A 19,786-nucleotide genomic window follows, 5' to 3' on the forward strand; every position below is an offset into this window, starting at 1 on the left:
TAACTTATGGGTCAGGAACAGCACACTTTTCAAAACGTGTTTTTCAGCCCGAAATAAACGCGTTTTTTCAGACTGTTGAATCCCTATGTAACTGCCTGACTCAGAAGAGCCCACTGAGTCAGCCTTTTACCCCAGTGTGCAAAATGTGTCAAAACATGTTTTTCAGCAGAAATAAATATGTTTTTGCAACTTTGGTCAACCCCATGTAACTTATGGGTCAGGAACAGCACACTTTTCAAAACGTGTTTTTCAGCCCAGTATAAACGCATTTTTTCAGACTGTTGAATCCCAATGTAACTACCTGGCTCAGAAGAGCCCACTGAGTCAGGCCTTAACCCCAGTGTGCAGAAGTTGTCAAAATGTGTTTTTCAGCAGAAATAAACACGTTTTTTCAAACTCTGGTCACCCCAATGTATCTTATGGGGCAGGAACAACACACTTTCAAAACGTGTTTTCCAGCCGAGATAAACGCGTTTTGTGAAACTGCTGTGGCCATATAAGCACACTGAGTCAGCTCTTAGCCCCACTGTGCAGAAGTTGTCAAAATGTGTTTTTCAGCCGAGATAAACACGTTTTTGCAAACATTTGGCATCCCAATGTAACTGCTGTGTCCAGAAGAGCACACTGAGTCAGCTCTTAGCTCCACTGTGCTGTAGTGTTCAAAGAGTGTTCGGTTGACCGACAGGGGCACTCGTGGTGCATTGGTCGGTCGTAGAAAGACTGAAATGTCTTTACTGTGCCCGTTTTAGTATTGAATATTTATATGGAATTTTACCACCGAAGGGAAATCTTAGTAGCTGAGCATAAAAAGAATAGGAGCATAACGCGTGTGAAGGCCATAAATGACATTAATTTTGGAACATAAACGAACAGTATTACAGTATATGGCTGGTCTCGGTACTTTAAAGAAAAAATACACACCAGTATTCCATTTCTCCCTAAACATTTTAAGCATTGAATTCTTTAACTAACATGAAATAACGTGTATAAAAAGTGGTAGTTTTAAGCTTTTCTGCTAATATAATATGGAATCGCGTATCTAAAGAAATTAATAACGATATAATTATATTCATATAGTGCAAAACAATAGTACACACTGTACAATGTCTGTTGATATTGTATGTGTAGGGCTGTTTCACCTCCCCTCATGTGGGGTCTACGTGCCCGACTTTTGAACCACAGGTTGGGTGTTCAAATCCAGCCAGCGCCACGACTTTTCTTTTAACAAACATTTCTTTTTTAAAATAAAATAGCAATATTATGGACAATGAATGGACTTTTTATATTTCTAAATATCACAACATTTTTTATTTAAGTCATTTTTAATAACAATGAATAGTCACCTTCTTTCCTCCTGACAACGCTTCCTGATTCTATCGTGTGTGTGTGTGGGGGGGGGGGGGATCCCTTTAGATCTCCCTTCAGATTTAAAAGGTTATTAATCATATCTTCGGTGTCGTATCTTCCCAGTGTAGCTGATCTTTTGCTGCCTGGGTAAACTATCACAAAGCTTTAGAGAACTTAATATTTCTATTATCAACAAATTGTAAATATGACATTTACATTGGCATTATTAATTTTTCATTTGAGTGTACGGAGGATTATCAGCTGTCACTGAGAGTAGACCCCCCCTCTTAGGGTGCGCAAATGATCTTTTACATTTTTTTAGAGAAATAGAGGCTGTACAGCATGCGTTACAATATAAACATTTATCTTGATATAAATCGCAAACGCGTTTAATTAAATGTATTTTTTTATTCACAATCAGACAAATGCAACATAAATTGTTATATTTGTCTTCTAAGTATCTTAATAAACTTTCAGCATAGCCTTCTCCCCATTTAGATTTATTTTTCTTGGGATTTTGGGATCAAATGTGGAAAGATTAGATTGTAATGTAATCATTTTTATTTTTTAAATACATTTTAGAAAAGTGTAATCTATACTAAAAAGCTGTATTTATGTAATACCACTCGATACTTATATTAATGAAGTTTAGTTGATACTGTTTAAACTTTAAATTATTTTAAATTGTATTACAGCATTGTACACATGCTTAAAAGAGAAGAGAGAAAATGCAAGCCTTCTTCAGATGTGAGGGTCTTCTGCTTAGAATGAAACTCTAAAATGTAATGTAGACTCTGAATGGGTTCAATAATGATTTGGGCTTGATTAAGGTCTCTGCCTTTCATCTAAAATCCTGCTTGAATCCTTCTAAACTAAAAATTAGACACAAGAAGAGAAGAGGCTCTGGTGAAATTTCTCTTTTTTTTCTTGGACAAACATCTTACCCGCTGCAATCCGGGCACAGAAGGATTAAAAGAAGCCAGACAGACAAGGGGAGAGTGAGTTCTAAATAAAAAGGTATCCAGGTAACAGTGAAACGGACAGACAGTCTGGGGAGCTCGCCCTTTTTCCATGTAAATAGTTCCCTGGTTCCACACCCCTTGGTGTTTCTCTCGCTCTCTCTCGGGTCACCTGATCATTAGCTCGAAAGATTTCAGTGCTTTGTGTATATTCTAATGGCAGTGGGGGCAGGGTGTGTGGGAACAGGTTTGGTTGAAATTGCATTGGAGATCTATGTTCTTCACACCTGAAACATTTTCTCTGAAAGCATTTTCTTCCCAGTTTACCCGATCTTGTTACAGCATGTTACAGTTTACTATTATTGATCATATTACTTAATGCCATTTTTAGACCACGCACGAATATTCTTATGTCCATATCTTCGCAAGGGAATCAGTGTGAATTGTAATACTAATTAAATGACCGCAGGCACTTTCCACCCCCTCTGACAGCAGGAACATTCCTATTCTTAGCTCAGCAGCTTATTACAATTTAGGGTGTTCAAACCCTTTTTTTTACACAGTGACACAGTGTCGCGTTGTGAATCTGTTTTTCCGTGTTTACAAAAAAAAGTGGAATACAGTGATACTACCTGCTATATAGATACATATTTTTAGATATTTAGACACTTAAATTAATATCATTATTAATAATAATGATAATAATGATAATCGGTTAGTGAAAGCTCTGTTGTCCTTCACATGAATGCCTGAAATATTTTATCGAACCCAGGATTTTACACTATATTCCCCATTATAAAACGGATAATTCCAGTCCTGAAGTCTGATTGCCTGACATACATACGAAGAAGTCCTATATTTTCTAATATAGGCACATCCCGGAATTTTGACTTCACTGTGTGATGAAGAAATTTTAAAGACTACAGTACTTCTTAGCGTAGATAAAAAAGCTTGGATTCCCATGGACAGTATCTTATACACATATCTTTTTCTGTTGTCTTTGTTGATCTCTTGAGGATCCTTGTGATATTTTGAGATCTTGTTGAATGATAAAAGTGTCGCAGTTTAAATAATTTTCGTTGTTAGAAATTATGAAACGCTCTGATAAAAGCAAGGGAGTTTTTATGTCTGTTATACTAAAAGAAAATGCCCGACGAACTAGGGATTGAACAGTTTTTCAGTGCTTGTACAATCGATGGAAATGTTCAAATAAATGTGCTAAAGAAATAAACAAAAAAGTCATTTATTCCTTTATCATATTGGCTAGGTAATGTCCCGTCCTTGTTAATTAATTAAACGAAATGCTGTGGTGTTTGTCAATGAAAAAAATAAAAGTATTTTCATTTAAAATGACGGTTAGGAAGAATGTGGACCAGCGTAATACTTTTGAGTTTACAGCTTGTCCAAAGTCATTCATTATTAATACTATTAGTAATATCCTCTGTAAAGGCTTTGATGCATTAAATATTTCTGCATAATTAAAATATTTATGATAAAGGTAGGTTGTTTACTTTTGCCCAACTTAGCAATCTTGCTTTCATAAAACATACCAACTTTTGAATGACTGATGATTAACATGCTGTAATACACAGTTTAAGTTTAAAAGCTTAAATGCTGTACATGAGAGGTTAACCTTTACTGGCTCCTCCTGGCGGTTTTACAAGGTGATTCCGGATACTTTCAGGTATGACGTCAAATGACGTGTTACACCACGTGATACTGTGTGAAACTGCGTTTTGATAAGACACGCCCACCACGGTGTACCGCAAAATACCCCATGCATTTTGAATGGCTGCATCCGTATATGACTACGCCATCTAGCAATGGAAACGAGGTGCTAGGGCCCCTCTACATTACCACTGGTTCTGTTGATCTCCCAGAACCACCAATGTCCACACAGACCAGCGACAAGCACGTGTATCGTATAAGAGACCTTTTTTCTATCCACATTCACCATCAGCCAAAGACACAACAAAAACAGCAGCAACAAAAGGTCCTTCCAAGGGTCATAATGAATCCAGCGGGACAGCAGTCTTTTCTGTCAAGTACTGAAGAGTGGGCACTCGAACGATTCTTCTTCGTACCTGTAAAGTCTTTGATGGCCCCAGTGAACGAGAGGCCGGTCCCATTTCCCCAGACTCCGTTCAGGTTCCACTAGAAATCCTCCCACGAACTGTATTCCATTCTCCTCAGTTTGGAGCGGTTAGCCGGGCCGGTTTCTCGCTCCTTGCCTTCAGGTATTGAAAGTCTCTGTACAGTACCTTTGTTCCGTTGCCAATGTCTCCCGTGGTCGTCAATAGGTCCTTGCCTCCGTGAACACGCGCTCCGCAGCTTCCCTTGTGCTGCCTGTGTCGTCTCCCGGGTCTGGTGGGAATCGGGAGCGCGCTCCGTTCCGGCTCAGATGGTTTTATTCCTCCCCTCAGCCCATCTCCCTCAGGGGGTTTTCCACTGTCCCTGTCAGAAAGGGGCTTGCCCAGTATTTTACCAGAAGGAAGGTTGTGTGGCTGAGGAGTGTGAGAGTGCCGAGCTTAGGTGTTATGGGCCCTTATCACTTCTTTGTTCACTCTCCGGGTCAGAGAAACCTGAAACGAGACAAATGTTGTGAGGCCATTTATAAGCTCGGTGACCTCAAATTAAACAGAACAATAGCAACAGTTTTCGACAAATCTTTCATTGAAAGGATTTTCAAACACTGTCCCACTTGTTGGTTTGGCAACATCAGTACTGTTAATTGAAACACGTTTCCCCCAGGGAATGACAAAGCTGGAATTGAATATGCAGCCATTAGTCTGCCTGCCAAAAAACAACCTGTATCTCCAGTGGTCTGCATACAAGTGAACACACAAACCCCATACTATTAAAAACCCCCTTTAGGGCACACAGACACACACTCACACCACAGCACAATCAACCCACCGGTCTCACCAACACTGGACTGCAGAAGCAGCAGGAAACCCTTGAGAACATGAGCAGAGCATGCAAACTCCACACAGACAGCGGCCCAGGAACTAAATCCAGGGCCCCAGCACTGCCACCCACTGCGCCGCCGTCTCTCACCGTTTCACCTCCACATGGAGATCACGACGCGACCAGAGACCAGAGATTCCTCAATCCTGCAGTAACACACCCCAGCAGGAGGAGGAGCTGACGGACTCGCTCATGGTGCAGTGATCCCAGCGGTGTGAGTCTAGTGTCCAGTGCTGATATTTCTCCACCAGCTGCGTGTTTCCCTGACAGTCCTGTCCCACAGCCTGCTACACACAACCGGCTGCGCTTCTCAACAGTTCTTCCTCCCTCATATAATATCCGCAAAGATGCTCCTGACAACTTTCAACTACAGCTCCCGTTTTTCTCACTAATTAGATTTAAAAAAGCCGACTGTTGACCTGCTGGAGGTCAGATCCGCTCCGGCAACAACTTCTGCAGCTCCGTGGCCACTGCAAACACGTTTTATTGACAAAGTAAAATAAACATAGGCGAGCTAAGAAACCCACAGACACACCCACAGTGGGTTTTCTTTATGTGCCGGGTGGATAAATTTTAAATTAAATAAAAGTACACACAAGGGAACACCTAGGAGAGACACAGAAATCCATGACATGCTTAACACGCTGAAATGGTATTAAAATAATTAATTCTGATGTTCAATCAAATCAGCGAAAAACGTGGGCAGGGCATCACAGAGAACTACAGAGACTACATTACCCATAAGCCCTGTGGGCGACATCCTTCTGACGTCATTGACTCGCGTCTGTGGTATTATTTAGAGCAGTTGTTCTCAAACTGTGGTACGCGTACCGGCAGTGGTACGTGGCGTGCCGCCAAGTGGTACGCCAAATGACCCTGGAACTGTGTTGTGTGCGCTGAAAAAATCTATTCCACTCTATAGGAATGCATGCTACGGACGCAAGTGACCAATTGTATTTAAAAAAAGCTACTGTATCTAATTGTATTTAAAAAAAGCTACTGTAATAGGGAGAAAGGAGAATGTGCGTGATTTTGGAACAATGCCAACGTTGCAAACAGGAATGCATAGAAATGCGTGCTACGAACGCTGGTAATCTTGTGAGCACAGGAAAGCGTGAAAAATAACAGAAAAATATTTAAGAACTGTTCTGAGTTAATTTGAGAAAAATACACCGAGCGTCTCTGTGTTTCTCTCCCATGCGCATTAAATAAATACTTAAACACTGAAATAAAAACGGAAACGTGGAAACATGCAAGCTTGCGGATTGCTAAAGCAGGTAAGCCCCACACTATGTGTGGAGAAAAAACTGCTGAACAGCTCGACCTGCTGTCCCCCCGAAAGACACAGTCATTCATAGAATTATTGAAATGAAGGATTATATCAAAAGTACACTGATAGAGCGCGTTAAGATGAGCAGATGTTTTTCACTGCAATTAGATGAGTCTGTAGTCGATTTGGCCAATTTGCTCGTTTACGTTAGATATGAGTTTGAGGGTAAGTCCCGTGAGGACTTTCTGTTCTGTAAACCGCTACCAACAGGAACTACAGGAGAGCACACATTTCAGCTTCTGAATGAATTTATCGAAGAGAATGACATCGACTGGATAAAATGTGTCGGAGTTTGTACAGACGGTGCTAGAGCAATGACAAGCCGACACAGGGGTGTAGTTGCACGAATTAGAGACGTTGCTCCAGAAATTAATGGTTTCATTGCAACATCCACCGCGAGACCTTTGCCGTCAAGAAAATGCCTGACGATTTAAAATCTGTTAGACTGTTGTGAATTGTATCAAGGCTCGAAAAATTAATTCACATCTGCTTTGCTCGACTAAACAGGCTCACCCCTCTCACTGAAATGGTGCTTTTTTATTTTTATGTTTTTTTTTCTGTAAAACACTTTGAGAAGCCACATTTTAATATATCAAACAAAGTTTATTATTATAATATTTATTATATGTATGTGTGAGTGTGTGTGCACATGCGCTCATGTTGGTCATTGAGAATTTCTGGGGTTCCTATGAGATGGTGACTTGTAGGTGGTACTTGGATGCTTTGGTTGGATTAGGGGTGGTACTTGGTCCAAAAAGTTTGAGAACCACTGATTTAGAGTGAACAAAAAATGCAATACAACAAGAATACATATAACATATCAAGCGTATGTTAGGGATAAATGCAATAATACATGTACATTTTATTTAAAAAAAAGATTAAACAAGGTAAATGCGGATAAGGTCCGTGCTTCAACGTTCTTACAACTAAACACGGTACGGTACGTCTTTAAATCTGTTTTAAAGTGTTCAAACATGGGTTTCTTCCCACACCACTCCGTTAATTATTATATCGTGCAAGTATAATAATTTAAAAAATACAAACGATATTTTCATCTTACTTTCAATGGGATTCAAATGTAACAAATTAATTTATTTAAAAGTCATATGAATATTAGTCTCTTTCTTTATATAAGTTTGTAAAACAGTCCAGAATGTTTCTAAACCACAACATAACCAAAATAAATGCTGTTAGGTTTCCATGCTGCTTTCAGAAAGGTCACAGTTATCATCTACACTGATTTTCAATCTCCGCACATCAAGAGTCTGCAACAGCGCTGTGATACTCGCCTCCATAGACTCGTGTATCTCTGTCGCCGCCCAGTGGACATTTCTCAGAAGTGTCACCGCCCGCCGGGATGCGGAGAAGTGTCGGGGCTGAAGCTGTGTGACTGGACAACAGCCGCCTGCTCCAGTTCCAGGTCACGTCTGTTGTCATCCTACTCACAGACGGGTATATGGTATAACGGAATGCGATTTAGCTAGCTCTCAGACGATACGTAGTACAAAAAAACAACAACAATACAATTGTATAATAAAAGAAAGACAGAGACAACAGGCAAAACAACAAAAGGTAACACGTAATGTGCAAAACAACATCAGATGTTCAAAAACATGCATCAACAGAATGAAATAAAAGGATAGAAAATTATGGGGAATGGGCTTTCTGACATGTAAGGTAGAGGTAGATTTCAATGTGTGTTTGAGTTGTTAAGAAATCTCCGCGGAGCCTCTCAAATTCAGAGCGGAAACTCCGCGGAAAAAGCCGGTAGTCCGCGCTGATTGGCCAAGTGCCGCGTCACTCGTCGAGGGCGGTAACTCCACAGAGGCATCCGGTAGTCCGCGCTTTCCTCTGTTGACAGTCCAGATCCAGTGGAAGTCTGATCCAGTCCGGATCCATTGGAAGTCTGGGGTGAGTTTCCCGAAAGCATCGTAGCGCTAAGATCATCGTAAACTCGCTCTTAAGATTATTCGTTAATTGACGAGTGTTTCCCAAAACCCATCGTAACTTAAGTAGAACGTTAAATCCTTTGTAATCTACGTGCTCCCCGACCCGCTCGTTCATCACTAAGTGCTTCTTAAACTGGCTACCTCCTGCGCCAACCTTAGCGACAGAAGTCGCCAGACACAGCACTTAAATTCACGTCATGGGAATTCTCTGGAAATATAGAATACTAAGATTTTATATCAATGATTTTGATATTTTGTTGTACTATGTAAGAGGAAATTCGAAAGAAGAACATTTAACAGTAATGAATTTATTAGTCATCTTGGGTAAATGCCATATTCATAAGTCAAATGTCAAATGACAAATATTCAAAGGTAAATTGTATTTTTTTGAAGAGTCACAATAATAAGTTTTGATTCCAAAACTAAGTCTTAAAATAAGACTCCACTGACCGCAATGTCTGTATCTGTATCCAGTCCAGCTCCTGGCCCTGAGCCTCAGTGACACGGCAGCCACCAGCTCCAGGCCAAGAGCCTCAGACTGACACTCTCACCAGCTCTGAATGAGCCTCAGTGGGATGTTGTGCTGAAGGTGCCTGAACACTTGTCTCTATCAATGGTCTTCCTGAACATGTCTTTTCATCAAGCTAACTGGCTCAGTGCAGTGTGTTGACTGAAATCATGTTCTCATCACAAATGTTCTACTCGAGGGTCAGTTTGTCAGTTTCTGTGTTCGTCTCTTTGTCTTCTGATCAGTTTTATTTCTTCCTCCATCACCTGCTGGTTCTGACACGCTGGCTCTGTGGCAGGAAATTAACTTGTTTTCCGCAGCAGTTTGCCTGCAGATCTTTCAGCCACTATTCTGTTAACTGTGCTTCTCTGCTACAGTCCAGAACAGTTTGTCTGCACATTCCAGCAAAAATCTGTCCCTGCCTGTCACACTTGTGTCCATTCTGGATCAGAGATCTGTCACTTTCCAGCTCAAATTTTAAAGCCCTGATCACACCGTCACACTGTCAGACCGCCAGAATGCCACACCGCCAGACTGTCAGACTGTTACACCATCACACCTCCACACAGTCAGACTTTCAGACTGCCACACATTGTAAAGGTTCTCTCCTCTGAACCAGGTCGGCCTACAGGGCTCATGCTGGGCATGCTGGGACCCGGGTCTCCAGAACCACTCAAGAAGACGGACTCGTGCTCAGCTGTGGCTTTGGTTACTGTCCTCAAGCAGAGACTGTAAGACAACAGACCACAGACAGAAGCTGTGAAAAAGAACATTTCCCGATTTTCAATTAACACACAGGATTGTTCGGCTCCCAGTTCACATTTCAACACCCATCAGCCCACAGAGACGAGACGCGGTGATCTCACACAGCAGAAGAGCACACAGCTTCCCGGTAATAAACGCAGTCAGCACCAGCAGTCCTGAAAAACACAGACACCCTCCTCACCCCCTTATCCCAAGTCTGCAGCCCAGAAATCACAGCTGGACTCTCACTCCTCTCACCCTCCCCAAACACGTCCGAGACAAAGTACACTGGACTCGCACTGAATCAATCTCACACAATAAACAGCACAACTCCACCGCTGTAAATGAGCAGAAGTCAAGTCACATCAGCAGACAGGAGACAGATCTCACCTGTTTTTCCTTGAATCTAGTACATTCCAGTCCTGCTCAGAGGAAAGAGGAACCAGGGTCCAGTCCAGTCCCGCTCAGAGGACAGGGCTCAGTCCAGTCCCGTCCCGCTCAGGGGACAGGGCCCAGTCCAGTCCAGTCCCGCCCAGGGGACAGGGCCCAGTCCAGTCCCGTCCCGCTCAGGGGACAGGGCTCAGTCCAGTCCCGTCCCGCTCAGGGGACAGGGCTCAGTCCAGTCCCGTCCCGCTCAGGGGACAGGGCTCAGTCCAGTCCCGTCCCGTCCCGCTCAGGGGACTGGGCCCGGTCCAGTCCCGTCCCGCTCAGGGGACTGGGCCCGGTCCAGTCCCGTCCCGCTCAGGGGACTGGGCCCGGTCCAGTCCCGTCCCGCTCAGGGGACAGGGCTCGGTCCAGTCCCGTCCCGTCCCGTCCCGCTCAGGGGACAGGGCTCAGTCCAGTCCCGTCCCGTCCCGCTCAGGGGACTGGGCACAGTCCAGTCCCGTCCCGTCCCGCTCAGGGGACTGGGCTCAGTCCAGTCCAGTCCCGCTCAGGGGACAGGGCCCGGTCCAGTCCAGTCCCGCTCAGGGGACAGGGCCCGGTCCAGTCCAGTCCCGCTCAGGGGACAGTACTGACATAGAAACAGAAGAGACAGACACACAGTTGACGCCTCGACTTTCTGAAAAGGAATCTTTATTAATATTTTACAATCCTGTATTTACTGTAGGTTTTTCTCCCCTCTTGAGCCACATCGCTCAGTGACGCCGGCGGAGCAGAACAGGAGACGAAAGACGAAAGAAAACGAAACGCTTCAGTTTCTGCTTGTGAAGGACCGGGGACGGGGAAGGGGAGAAATTCACATCTCGGAAAGAAAAATCCGTCAGTCTCTCTGATCTCTCGAAACAAGACAAAACCCAAACCAGGGAGTCTCTCACGGCATGCTGCCCGAGTCCGGCAGGCCTCTGGGCACCGGTGACCCGAGAGGAGCCAGGCAGGCCGGTTCAGGAGTAATCCAGTCCAAGTGGGTGGTCAGCCGGGAATGCCCTCGCCTCCTCTCCTGCCCATCACTGCAGGTCGCGGTCCTCCAGGTAGCGATATTCGAAGGTGAACCCCTCCTTCTTCCTCTGGCCCCACTTCTCGTAGTCGAAGTAGATGTACGTGCCCTGGGCAAGACAGGCACAGCAGGATCTGTCAGCTCGCCACCGGCTCTCTCGGCCCTCTCACTGCTCTGGCATCAGGGGGGGTGGGGTCTCACCTGCTCAAACTCGTCTGTGATGGTCTTGGGCTCCTCGTGCCTCTGGAACCACATCATGTACTTGGTGTGAAACCGCCAGGACTGCTTCTTCAGAGCCTTTGCTGCCAGATACTGCGCCTTGGTGCCCTGCAGAGAACCGCAGTCAGTGCCCAGCCTGCCCAGGGCAGAGAGCACCACGTCACGCAGCGCCACGCCGCGCGGCCGCCTCACCTCCAGGTAGTAGAAGATGAAGAAGAGCGTCTCGGTGGACAGGCGCTGGTAGAACTCCACCGAGTCCGAGTGGGGCGGGGGCACCTGGTGGTGGAAGGGCAGAGTGGGGCACGGGTTCCTCATCAGGTACTGCCTGGGAGAGGGAGCAGAAGAGACAGGGGTCAGGGGTCGGCGCAGACGCAGTCAGGGGTCGGCGCAGGAGAGGGGAACAGCGCAGACAGACAGGGGTCAGCACAGACACAGAGACAGGGGTCAGGGGTCGGCGCAGACGCAGCCAGGGGTCAGGGGTCGGCGCAGACGCAGTCAGGGGTCAGGGGTCGGCGCAGGAGAGGGGAACAGCACAGACAGACAGGGGTCAGCACAGAGACAGACAGACAGACAGGGGTCAGGGGTCGGCACAGACCAGTACCTGATCCTCTCGGAGTCAGAGGGGTGAGGCATGTGCGTCCAGGCGGACTCCTGCATGGCCTGCTGGTACAGCTGGTCCTTGGACAGGGGCACTGGCCCCAGGGGACACACCCCCAGAGAGGGTGGGATACTGACCTCGGAGAGCGTGGCCTGGGGGGCCGCCGGGGGACCCGGGGGAGCAGTGGAGCTGGAGAACAGGTCTGTGACACAGAGTGAGACGGATTAACAGCACAGAGAGAGGTCCGGCGAGAGCAGAGACACAGAGACACAGAGACACAGAGACACAGAGACACAGAGACACAGAGACACAGAGACACAGAGACACAGAGACAGAACAGGCCAGCGAGAGAAGAGACACAGAGAGAGACAGAGGAAGGAGGCTGTGGTCAGCAGTGGTTCCAGCCTGCTGGGCTCTATGACTTTGCCCCCTGGCTCCCCCTCCCCGTCCTACAGTGAGGGCAAACCGGGCCAGAGCCTCCTGAACGGACCCCACAGCTACTCGCAGGGTGAGGGCATCAAGGTAGGGGCGTCTCTCTCTGGACAGAGAGACAGAGAGACAGAGAGGGAACAGGACCAGCGAGAGAAGAGACACAGAGAGACACAGAGAGACACAGAGAGACACAGAGAGACACAGAGGGAACAGGCCCAGTGAGAGGAGAGATGCAGAGACGCAGCAGGAACAGGTGTCTGTCTAACACAGTCCTGCCGTCTCTCCCTGTGTCTTGTATAGCAGCCAGCAGTGGCCATATCACTCTGCAACTCACAACTGGCAGCCCACTCAAGCTCAGCAGGCGTGAGCCTGGTCAGTACCTGGATAGGAGACCTCCTGGGAAAAACTAAGGTTGCTGCTGGAAGAGGTGTTAGTGGGGCCAGCAGGGGGCGCTCAGCCTGTGGTCCATGTGGGTCCTAATGCCCCAGTATGGTGACGGGGACACTATACTATAAACAGGCGCCTTCCTTCGGATGAGACGTAACACCGAGGTCCTGACTCTCTGTGGTCATTAAAAATCCCAGGGCGTTTGTCTAAAAGAGTAGGGGTGTAAAATTTTCCATTGGCCATTACCAATCATGGCCTCCTAATAATCCCCACCAGGCTCTCCTCACCACTGAGAGCTGGTGTGTGGTGAGCGTTCTGGCGCACTATGGCTGCCGTCGCATCATCCAGGTGGGGCTGCACACTGGTGGTGGTGGAGGGGCTCCCCATTACCTGTAAAGCGCTTTGAGTGGAGTGTCCAGAAAAACGTAAGCAACTATTACAGCCGTCCCAAGACGGTCTGCTCCTCAGGGCCTCACCTCTGTCTGTGAGATGCAGGGAGGGGATGTCTCCGTCCAGGCCCGAGCCCAGGGCCGCCCTCTCCGCCATGGACTTCAGTGAGCTGAGCTCCGGGGCCTGCAACCAGACAGAGAGGGTCAGCTCTGGCCGCGTGCCGCACCGGGCCGCCCTGGGCCGGTACCACACCCCTACCTTGATGCCCTCGCCCTGCGAGTAGCTGTGGGGTCCGTTCAGGAGGCTCTGGCCCGGTTTGCCCTCACTGTAGGACGGGGAGGGGGAGCCAGGGGGCAAAGTCATAGAGCCCAGCAGGCTGGAACCACTGCTGACCACAGCCTCCTTCCTGAGAGACAGACAGAGGGGTAGTTACACACTCCCCCCCGAGAGACAGACAGAGGGGTAGTTACACACTCCCCCCCGAGAGACAGACAGAGGGGTAGTTACACACTCCCCCCCGAGAGACAGACAGAGGGGTAGTTACACACTGCCCTCCGAGAGACAGAGAGACAGACAGAGGAGTAGTTACACACTGCCCTCCGAGAAACAGACAGACAGACAGACAGACAGACAGACAGACAGACAGACAGACAGACAGACAGACAGACAGACAGACAGACAGACAGACAGACAGACAGACAGACAGACAGGTGCCCCCCGACGGACAGAGAGACAGACAGAGGAGTAGTTACATACTGCCCCCCGAGAGACAGAGAGACAGACAGAGGAGTGGTTACACACTGCCCCCCGAGAAACAGACAGAAGGGTTGAGGGGAGGTGCTCACGCTGGGTTGGACACTGTGCCCAGAGAGGGGGGCTGGCTGTTTGGGGGCTGGCTGCTGCTGAGGCTCGACTCCTGCGTGCTGTCTGCCACCACGGCGCTGTAACCTGAGAGGGAGAGGGAGGGAGCGACTGAGCACGAGCGCGAAGCCACGCACACGCACACGCACACGCACACGCACACGCACACGCACACGCACACGCACGACGCCACTCACTGGTGCTCCCGTTCTGCTTCTGTCCGCTGGGGGGTCTGGCCGGCCCGCCGCTGCCAGACACTCCTCCGGTGCTGCCGCCGTTCCCCGCGGCGGGGGCAGAGCTCGGGGTCCCCACCGCGGTCCCCCCGCCGCCTGCCCCTCCGGCGCCGCCGCTCAGGCCCTGAGCTGCGTTTCCTGTGCCCGCCGGCGCAGATCCCAGCCCCAGGATCCCACTGCTGACACCACTGACCCCTCCGGGGCTGGAGCCCAGGAGCCCCACAGCCCCCCCGGCGCCGGCACCTGCCCCGTTGCTGCTGCCCCCGGCGCCCGTGCCGCCGCTGCCCCCCCCGGCCGCCGCCTGGGCGTAGGGAGTCGGGGTGGAGCCGGACAGCAGCCCGGCCATGGAGCCCAGAGGGCTGGGGGGCATTCCAGACAGCCCCAGCCCTGCGATCGGCCCCACCGGTCCGGCGCCGCTGCCCCCCGCCCCCGAGCCCACCACTTTCCCCAGGCCCAGGCCCAGCCCCAGGCCAGGGGCCGCGGGGGGCACGCCCGCCGGAGCCGGGGCAGGAGAGCCGGCCGCTGCCGGGCCGGAGCTGGGGGCGCCGGCGGGGGAGGAGGAGGAGGAGGAGGAGGAGGGCAGGAGCAGCAGGCTGGAGGGGCTGGGGGTGCTGTTGCCCCCCGGGGTGGCCCCCGTGGTCTTGGAGGGCGGCACCTGCTGCTGCTGCTGCTGGCTCTGCTGCTGCGCCCCTGAGGGGAAGCCCCCCGAGCCGGGCAGGAGACCGCCCATGTTGCCGAGGAGACTGTTGCCCCCGGCGCTGTTCCCTCCCGCCCCGGCGCTCCCGGCGACGGTTGCCATGGAGAGCAGCGAAGAGGAAGAGGTGCTGGAAGAGGAGGAGGAGCAGGAGGAGGAGCAGGAGGACGGGTTGCCGTTCTTCACTGGAGACTGAGAGGAGAAGTGGCAGGGGGAGAGAGAGCGTTACTACGGCGCGCTGGCCCCGCACTGCGCCGAGAGAGGCGGGAGGAGTGAACAGCCTCACCTGGCTGACCTCGCTGTCCGTGGAGCGGCCACGCTTCTTGTCATCCTCCGAGTTCTCCTGGAAGAGAGTGAGGAGTCAGTGCACTCGGGACAGGCCGGGACCTCCTCTCAGGAGGAGCTGGTGCTGACCGGGGGCTCACCGTGGTGCAGTTGGCTGGCGATGGTGGGATGGGCGAGGACGAGGTGGTGGAGGTCGGGGTGCTGCTGGACTGGTTGAAGATCTCGTCCTCCATGTGAGAGTGTCCCGGAGGAGACGTTGCCACCAAAGACTGGGCTGCAGAGGGAGAGACAGAGTTCGCCATCACACCTGACCCATCCTCACACACACCCAGACCCATCCTCTCACACACACACACACCTGGACCCACCCTCACACCCTGTCACCCACCCTCACACACACACACACCCAACCTCTTATACCGACCCCCACAACCTCCCCCGGACAGAGAGACTCTCAGACACCCAGACTGACAGACACGTTACTACGGTCTTCACGTACGGATGTCTTCCAGGTCAAGGTCGTCGTACAGGAACTCGTTCTCCTCAAAATCGGGGTCCTGCGAGGAGTCCAGGTAGTATTCCACATCGTCCTTGATCTTGCGGATCGACTCCACCTGCACAGAGTCATTGTCCAGCATCCGCAGGATGGTCTCCAGCATCCGGATGTGGTAGCGGTGCTTCTCTATGAAGCGCTTAAGCTCCTCAATACGGTCCTGCTTCTGCACAGACACAGGGGGTCAATACAGTGGTGATGCTGCAGACAGAGGTCAGGGCTGCACAGACACAGGAGGTTAATACAGTGGTGATGCTGCAGACAGAGACGTCAGGGCTGTACAGACACAGGGGGTCAATACAGTGGCGATGCTGCAGACAGAGGTCAGGGCTGCACAGACACAGTGGGTTCATACAGTGGTGATGCTGCAGGCAGTGGTCAGGGCTGTACAGACACAGGGGGTTCATACAGTGGTGATGCTGCAGACAGAGATCAGGGCTGTACAGACACAGAGGGTCAATACAGTAGTGATGCTGCAGGCAGTGGTCAGGGCTGTACAGACACAGGGGGTTCATACAGTGGTGATGCTGCAGACAGAGACGTCAGGGCTGTACAGACACAGGGGGTTCATACAGTGGTGATGCTGCAGACAGAGGTCAGGGCTGCACAGACACAGGGGGTCAATACAGTGGCGATGCTGCAGACAGAGGTCAGGGCTGCACAGACACATGGGTCAATACAGTGGTGATGCTGCAGACAGAGGTCAGGGCTGCACAGAACCAAAGGGGGTTCATACACTGGTGATGCTGCAGACAGAGGTCAGGGCTGTACAGACACAGGGGGTCAATACAGTGGTGATGCTGCAGACAGATGTCAGGGCTGTACAGACAGGGGGTTCATACAGTAGTGGTGATGCTGCAGACAGAGGTCAGGGCTGTACAGATACAGAGGATTAATACCAATTGAGCTCACTGTTCACAGCAGGCCTGGATGCACATCGACAGAGACACAGCAAGGGACAGACTAACCTCTTTGTCTCCCTTCTTCTTCCTGGTCTGGACAGAAAGAGACTCCACCTCACTCTCAAACTGGTCCACCTGCATGTTGAGAGTGTCGATCGTGTTCTGAGGAAGAGAGAACCGTTAGCACGCGAACACCCAACACGTCAGCAAAGCAACGCCACCTGGTGGAGGAAACACGCACCGTCAGCCACTGCCCGACTTCCTCCTTCTCCTTCTGCGCCGGGTCCACCTTCTGTGCGAGTCCCAGGCCCTCCTTAGAATAGGCCTTGGTCTTGGTCTCGCGCTCCACGATCTTGAAGCGCTCCATTTGCTGTGGGTAGAGACAGGAGCTGGGGCTCAGACTCACGGCACAGCCTCCTGCTCTAGAGCCGGTGACTGGGCTGAGTCACTGTGTCCACAGGGACTAGAAGAGTATAGAGCCCTGTGACTGGGCCGTGTGAGTGTGTCCATAGGGACTAGAAGAGTCTAGAGCCCTGTGACTGGGCCGTGTCAGTGTGTCCACAGGGACTAGAAGAGTCTAGATCCCTGTGACTGGGCTGTGTCAGTGTGTCCACAGGGACTAGAAGAGTCTAGATCCCTGTGACTGGGCTGTGTCAGTGTGTCCACAGGGACTAGAAGAGTCTAGAGCCCTGTGACTGGGCTGTGTCAGTGTGTCCACAGGGAGTAGAAGAGTCAAGAGCCCTGTGACTGGGCTGTGTCGGTGTGTCCACAGGGACTAGAAGAGTCTAGAGCCCTGTGACTGGGCTGTGTCAGTGTGTCCACAGGGACTAGAAGAGTCTAGATCCTTGTGACTGGGCCGTGTCAGTGTGTCCACAGGGACTAGAAGAGTCTAGAGTCCAACCTCATTCCCTCACCGTCTCAATTAGTTTGCGATTCTCCACCAGCTGCCGTTTGTCCTTGATTTCGTTTGATGCCACCCACGTCTTAATCTGGTCTCGCAGCCGCTGCAGGGAGAGAGAGGGGTGTAAGAGAGCCGTCGCCACTGTCCCGGGTACCAGCAGAGTCCACAGAGAGTGTCTCACCTGTAACTTCTTAATCTCCTTCTTGAGGTCAGCCTCATACTTCTCCTTCTGGTTAGCATTGGCTGCGTTGTGAAGCTGGGAGAGGAGCCGAGAGGTTAGTCCGGGCGAGGTCATGACGGGGACCCGAGCACTGAAGAGGCGGCGCCGTTCGCTCACCTTCTGCCAAATGTCCTCGAATTGTTCCACGCCTTCCGCGACTTTCTTCAGACATCGATCTATTTCACCTGCGCGAGAGACAGCGTTAACACAGCCGGCGACAGCGCTGCCTCACGAGGACAGGGAACAGCGAACACCGGTCTGCTGACCTTGTAGTTTTCTCTTGTCAGCCATGGCTCTGGGACTAGGGCGCTGTCTTCATTCCGTCTGTCACTGAGAGACACAGGGGTCAGAGCAGACACACAGGCCACAGCTACAGGACAGGAAGCAACCACATCTCTAGACTTTCACTACAGGTTTCTTTTAAAGGGCAGTAACAGACTAGTCTACTGTACTGGAACTGTAGTTCCTATTGTAACAGACTACTGTACTGGGACTGTAGCTCTTACTGTAACAGACTGGTCTACTGCACTGGGACTGTAGCTCCTATTGTAAAATGACTGTTCTACTGTACTGGAACTGTAGCTCCTACTGTAACAGGACTGTTCTACTGTACTGGGACAAGCTCCTACTGTAACAGGACTGTTCTACTGTACTGGGACTGTAGCTCCTACAGTAACAGACTGGTCTACTGTACTGGGACTGTAGCTCCTATTGTAACAGACTGTCCTACTGCACTGGGACTGTAGCTCCTACTGTAACAGGACTGTTCTACTGTAATGTTATTAGTATTCAATGGTCTAGAAATAATGATAACTTTCCCCATTTCTTGTACAATGACAAACCTGAAAATAAAATCCAAAACTTAGCTGAGCCACCTGTTTCTGCAGGTCAGTTTTCCACACCGAGTCGCCCTACAGAACAGCACCAGTCTTCCAGAGACACACCAGGAGATGGGCTTAGGCTTGAGGCAATACTTCTCTTGCTTTTACAGAGAACACTATGAAGCACGAATATCCGTCTGAAAGCTATCACAGCCTCCAGACCGATCCGGCTGCTGCGCAATTCGCCTGCGACTATGAAACCCGCTGAGCTCAAAACAGAGCGAAACTGCAGTTCGAAGCCGCCAACGTCCCGCAGCCGCAGAGCAGAGCCCACCCCCTGCCCCCGGAGCCGACACGGCCCTCTGCCGCCAGCGGCGCGGAATTCATCTCGTTTGGGGAAAAGAGAAATACCGCTTTTGACGCTTCATTGTTTTACCCGTTTTCTAGAGCATCCCATCCCTCCTTCCCGGGTTTTTTCCGCCCTCTCTACCTTAACGTCCTCGGCCACCGTCTTCTTCTTGCCTTGCCTTTCCACAAGCCTTTTTCACCCGAATTATTGGGTAAATTTTCTTATTGTTTTTTTTTTACTCTGGCTGAGACAATCACCCACAGATCCAAGATGGCCGCCAGAAACCCCCCGATACTCCGGTTGGCCTGGCGACCCGCCCTAGCCCACTTCCTATTGGCTACTAAAAGCTGAAGTCACGTCTCCATTAGACCGCAGCGCTGTCAATCATAGCTACGGTTGCTCTGCTGTGATTGGTGAAACGGGAAGGTCAAAGGTATAAATACTGCTCGCTGATTGGAGGAGGGAGACTGGAGACGCGAGGAGCGATTTTTGATGACGTATACGGAAGTATGGCGAAAACACCGGAAACGCGTCCCTACGCTTCGTTCTGAATATTGCCGCGCTGTGTGGGGTTCCTTATGGAAAGAGTTGTTACGGCACGCCGAACAAAACACAAGCAGTAATTTTCCTTTAATCTATGAGAAGCTGATCTCTGCAACGAGAATCAATCTTTAAATTGACAAGACGCAGTGGCTGTGTACC

General features: G+C 50.0%; 1 protein-coding gene and 2 long non-coding RNA genes across 3 annotated transcripts; 1 reads left to right on the plus strand and 2 right to left on the minus strand.

Annotated features, from left to right (window-relative positions):
• Positions 1-1,277: 1,277 nt before the first annotated feature.
• LOC148640448 (uncharacterized) lies at positions 1,278-5,855 on the minus strand. The gene is made up of 2 exons (XR_015930240.1): positions 5,364-5,855; positions 1,278-4,888 (listed from the first exon to the last, which is right to left on the minus strand). It is a non-coding gene; the product is annotated as an uncharacterized LOC148640448 (long non-coding RNA).
• Positions 5,856-8,270: 2,415 nt separating this feature from the next.
• Positions 8,271-9,195, plus strand: LOC148640449 (uncharacterized). Its single transcript, XR_015930012.1, has 2 exons — positions 8,271-8,514; positions 9,027-9,195. It is a non-coding gene; the product is annotated as an uncharacterized LOC148640449 (long non-coding RNA).
• Positions 9,196-10,861: 1,666 nt separating this feature from the next.
• Positions 10,862-19,390, minus strand: LOC148640450 (CCR4-NOT transcription complex subunit 3-like). Its single transcript, XM_088619210.1, has 18 exons — positions 19,226-19,390; positions 18,181-18,244; positions 18,032-18,099; positions 17,876-17,950; positions 17,708-17,797; positions 17,035-17,163; positions 16,860-16,955; positions 15,838-16,057; positions 15,479-15,612; positions 15,340-15,396; positions 14,324-15,245; positions 14,111-14,213; positions 13,524-13,671; positions 13,352-13,448; positions 12,060-12,258; positions 11,651-11,783; positions 11,441-11,566; positions 10,862-11,348 (listed from the first exon to the last, which is right to left on the minus strand). Exons 2-18 carry the CDS (start codon positions 18,203-18,205, stop codon positions 11,250-11,252), a joined length of 2,721 nt encoding a protein of 906 aa, XP_088475336.1. The 5' UTR covers positions 18,206-18,244; positions 19,226-19,390; the 3' UTR covers positions 10,862-11,249.
• Positions 19,391-19,786: the final 396 nt, after the last annotated feature.

The sequence above is a fragment of the Lepisosteus platostomus genome, chromosome 25 (genome assembly GCF_059453375.1).
Source record: "Lepisosteus platostomus isolate fLepPlt1 chromosome 25, fLepPlt1.hap1, whole genome shotgun sequence".
Taxonomy (NCBI): Eukaryota; Metazoa; Chordata; class Actinopteri; order Semionotiformes; family Lepisosteidae; genus Lepisosteus; species Lepisosteus platostomus.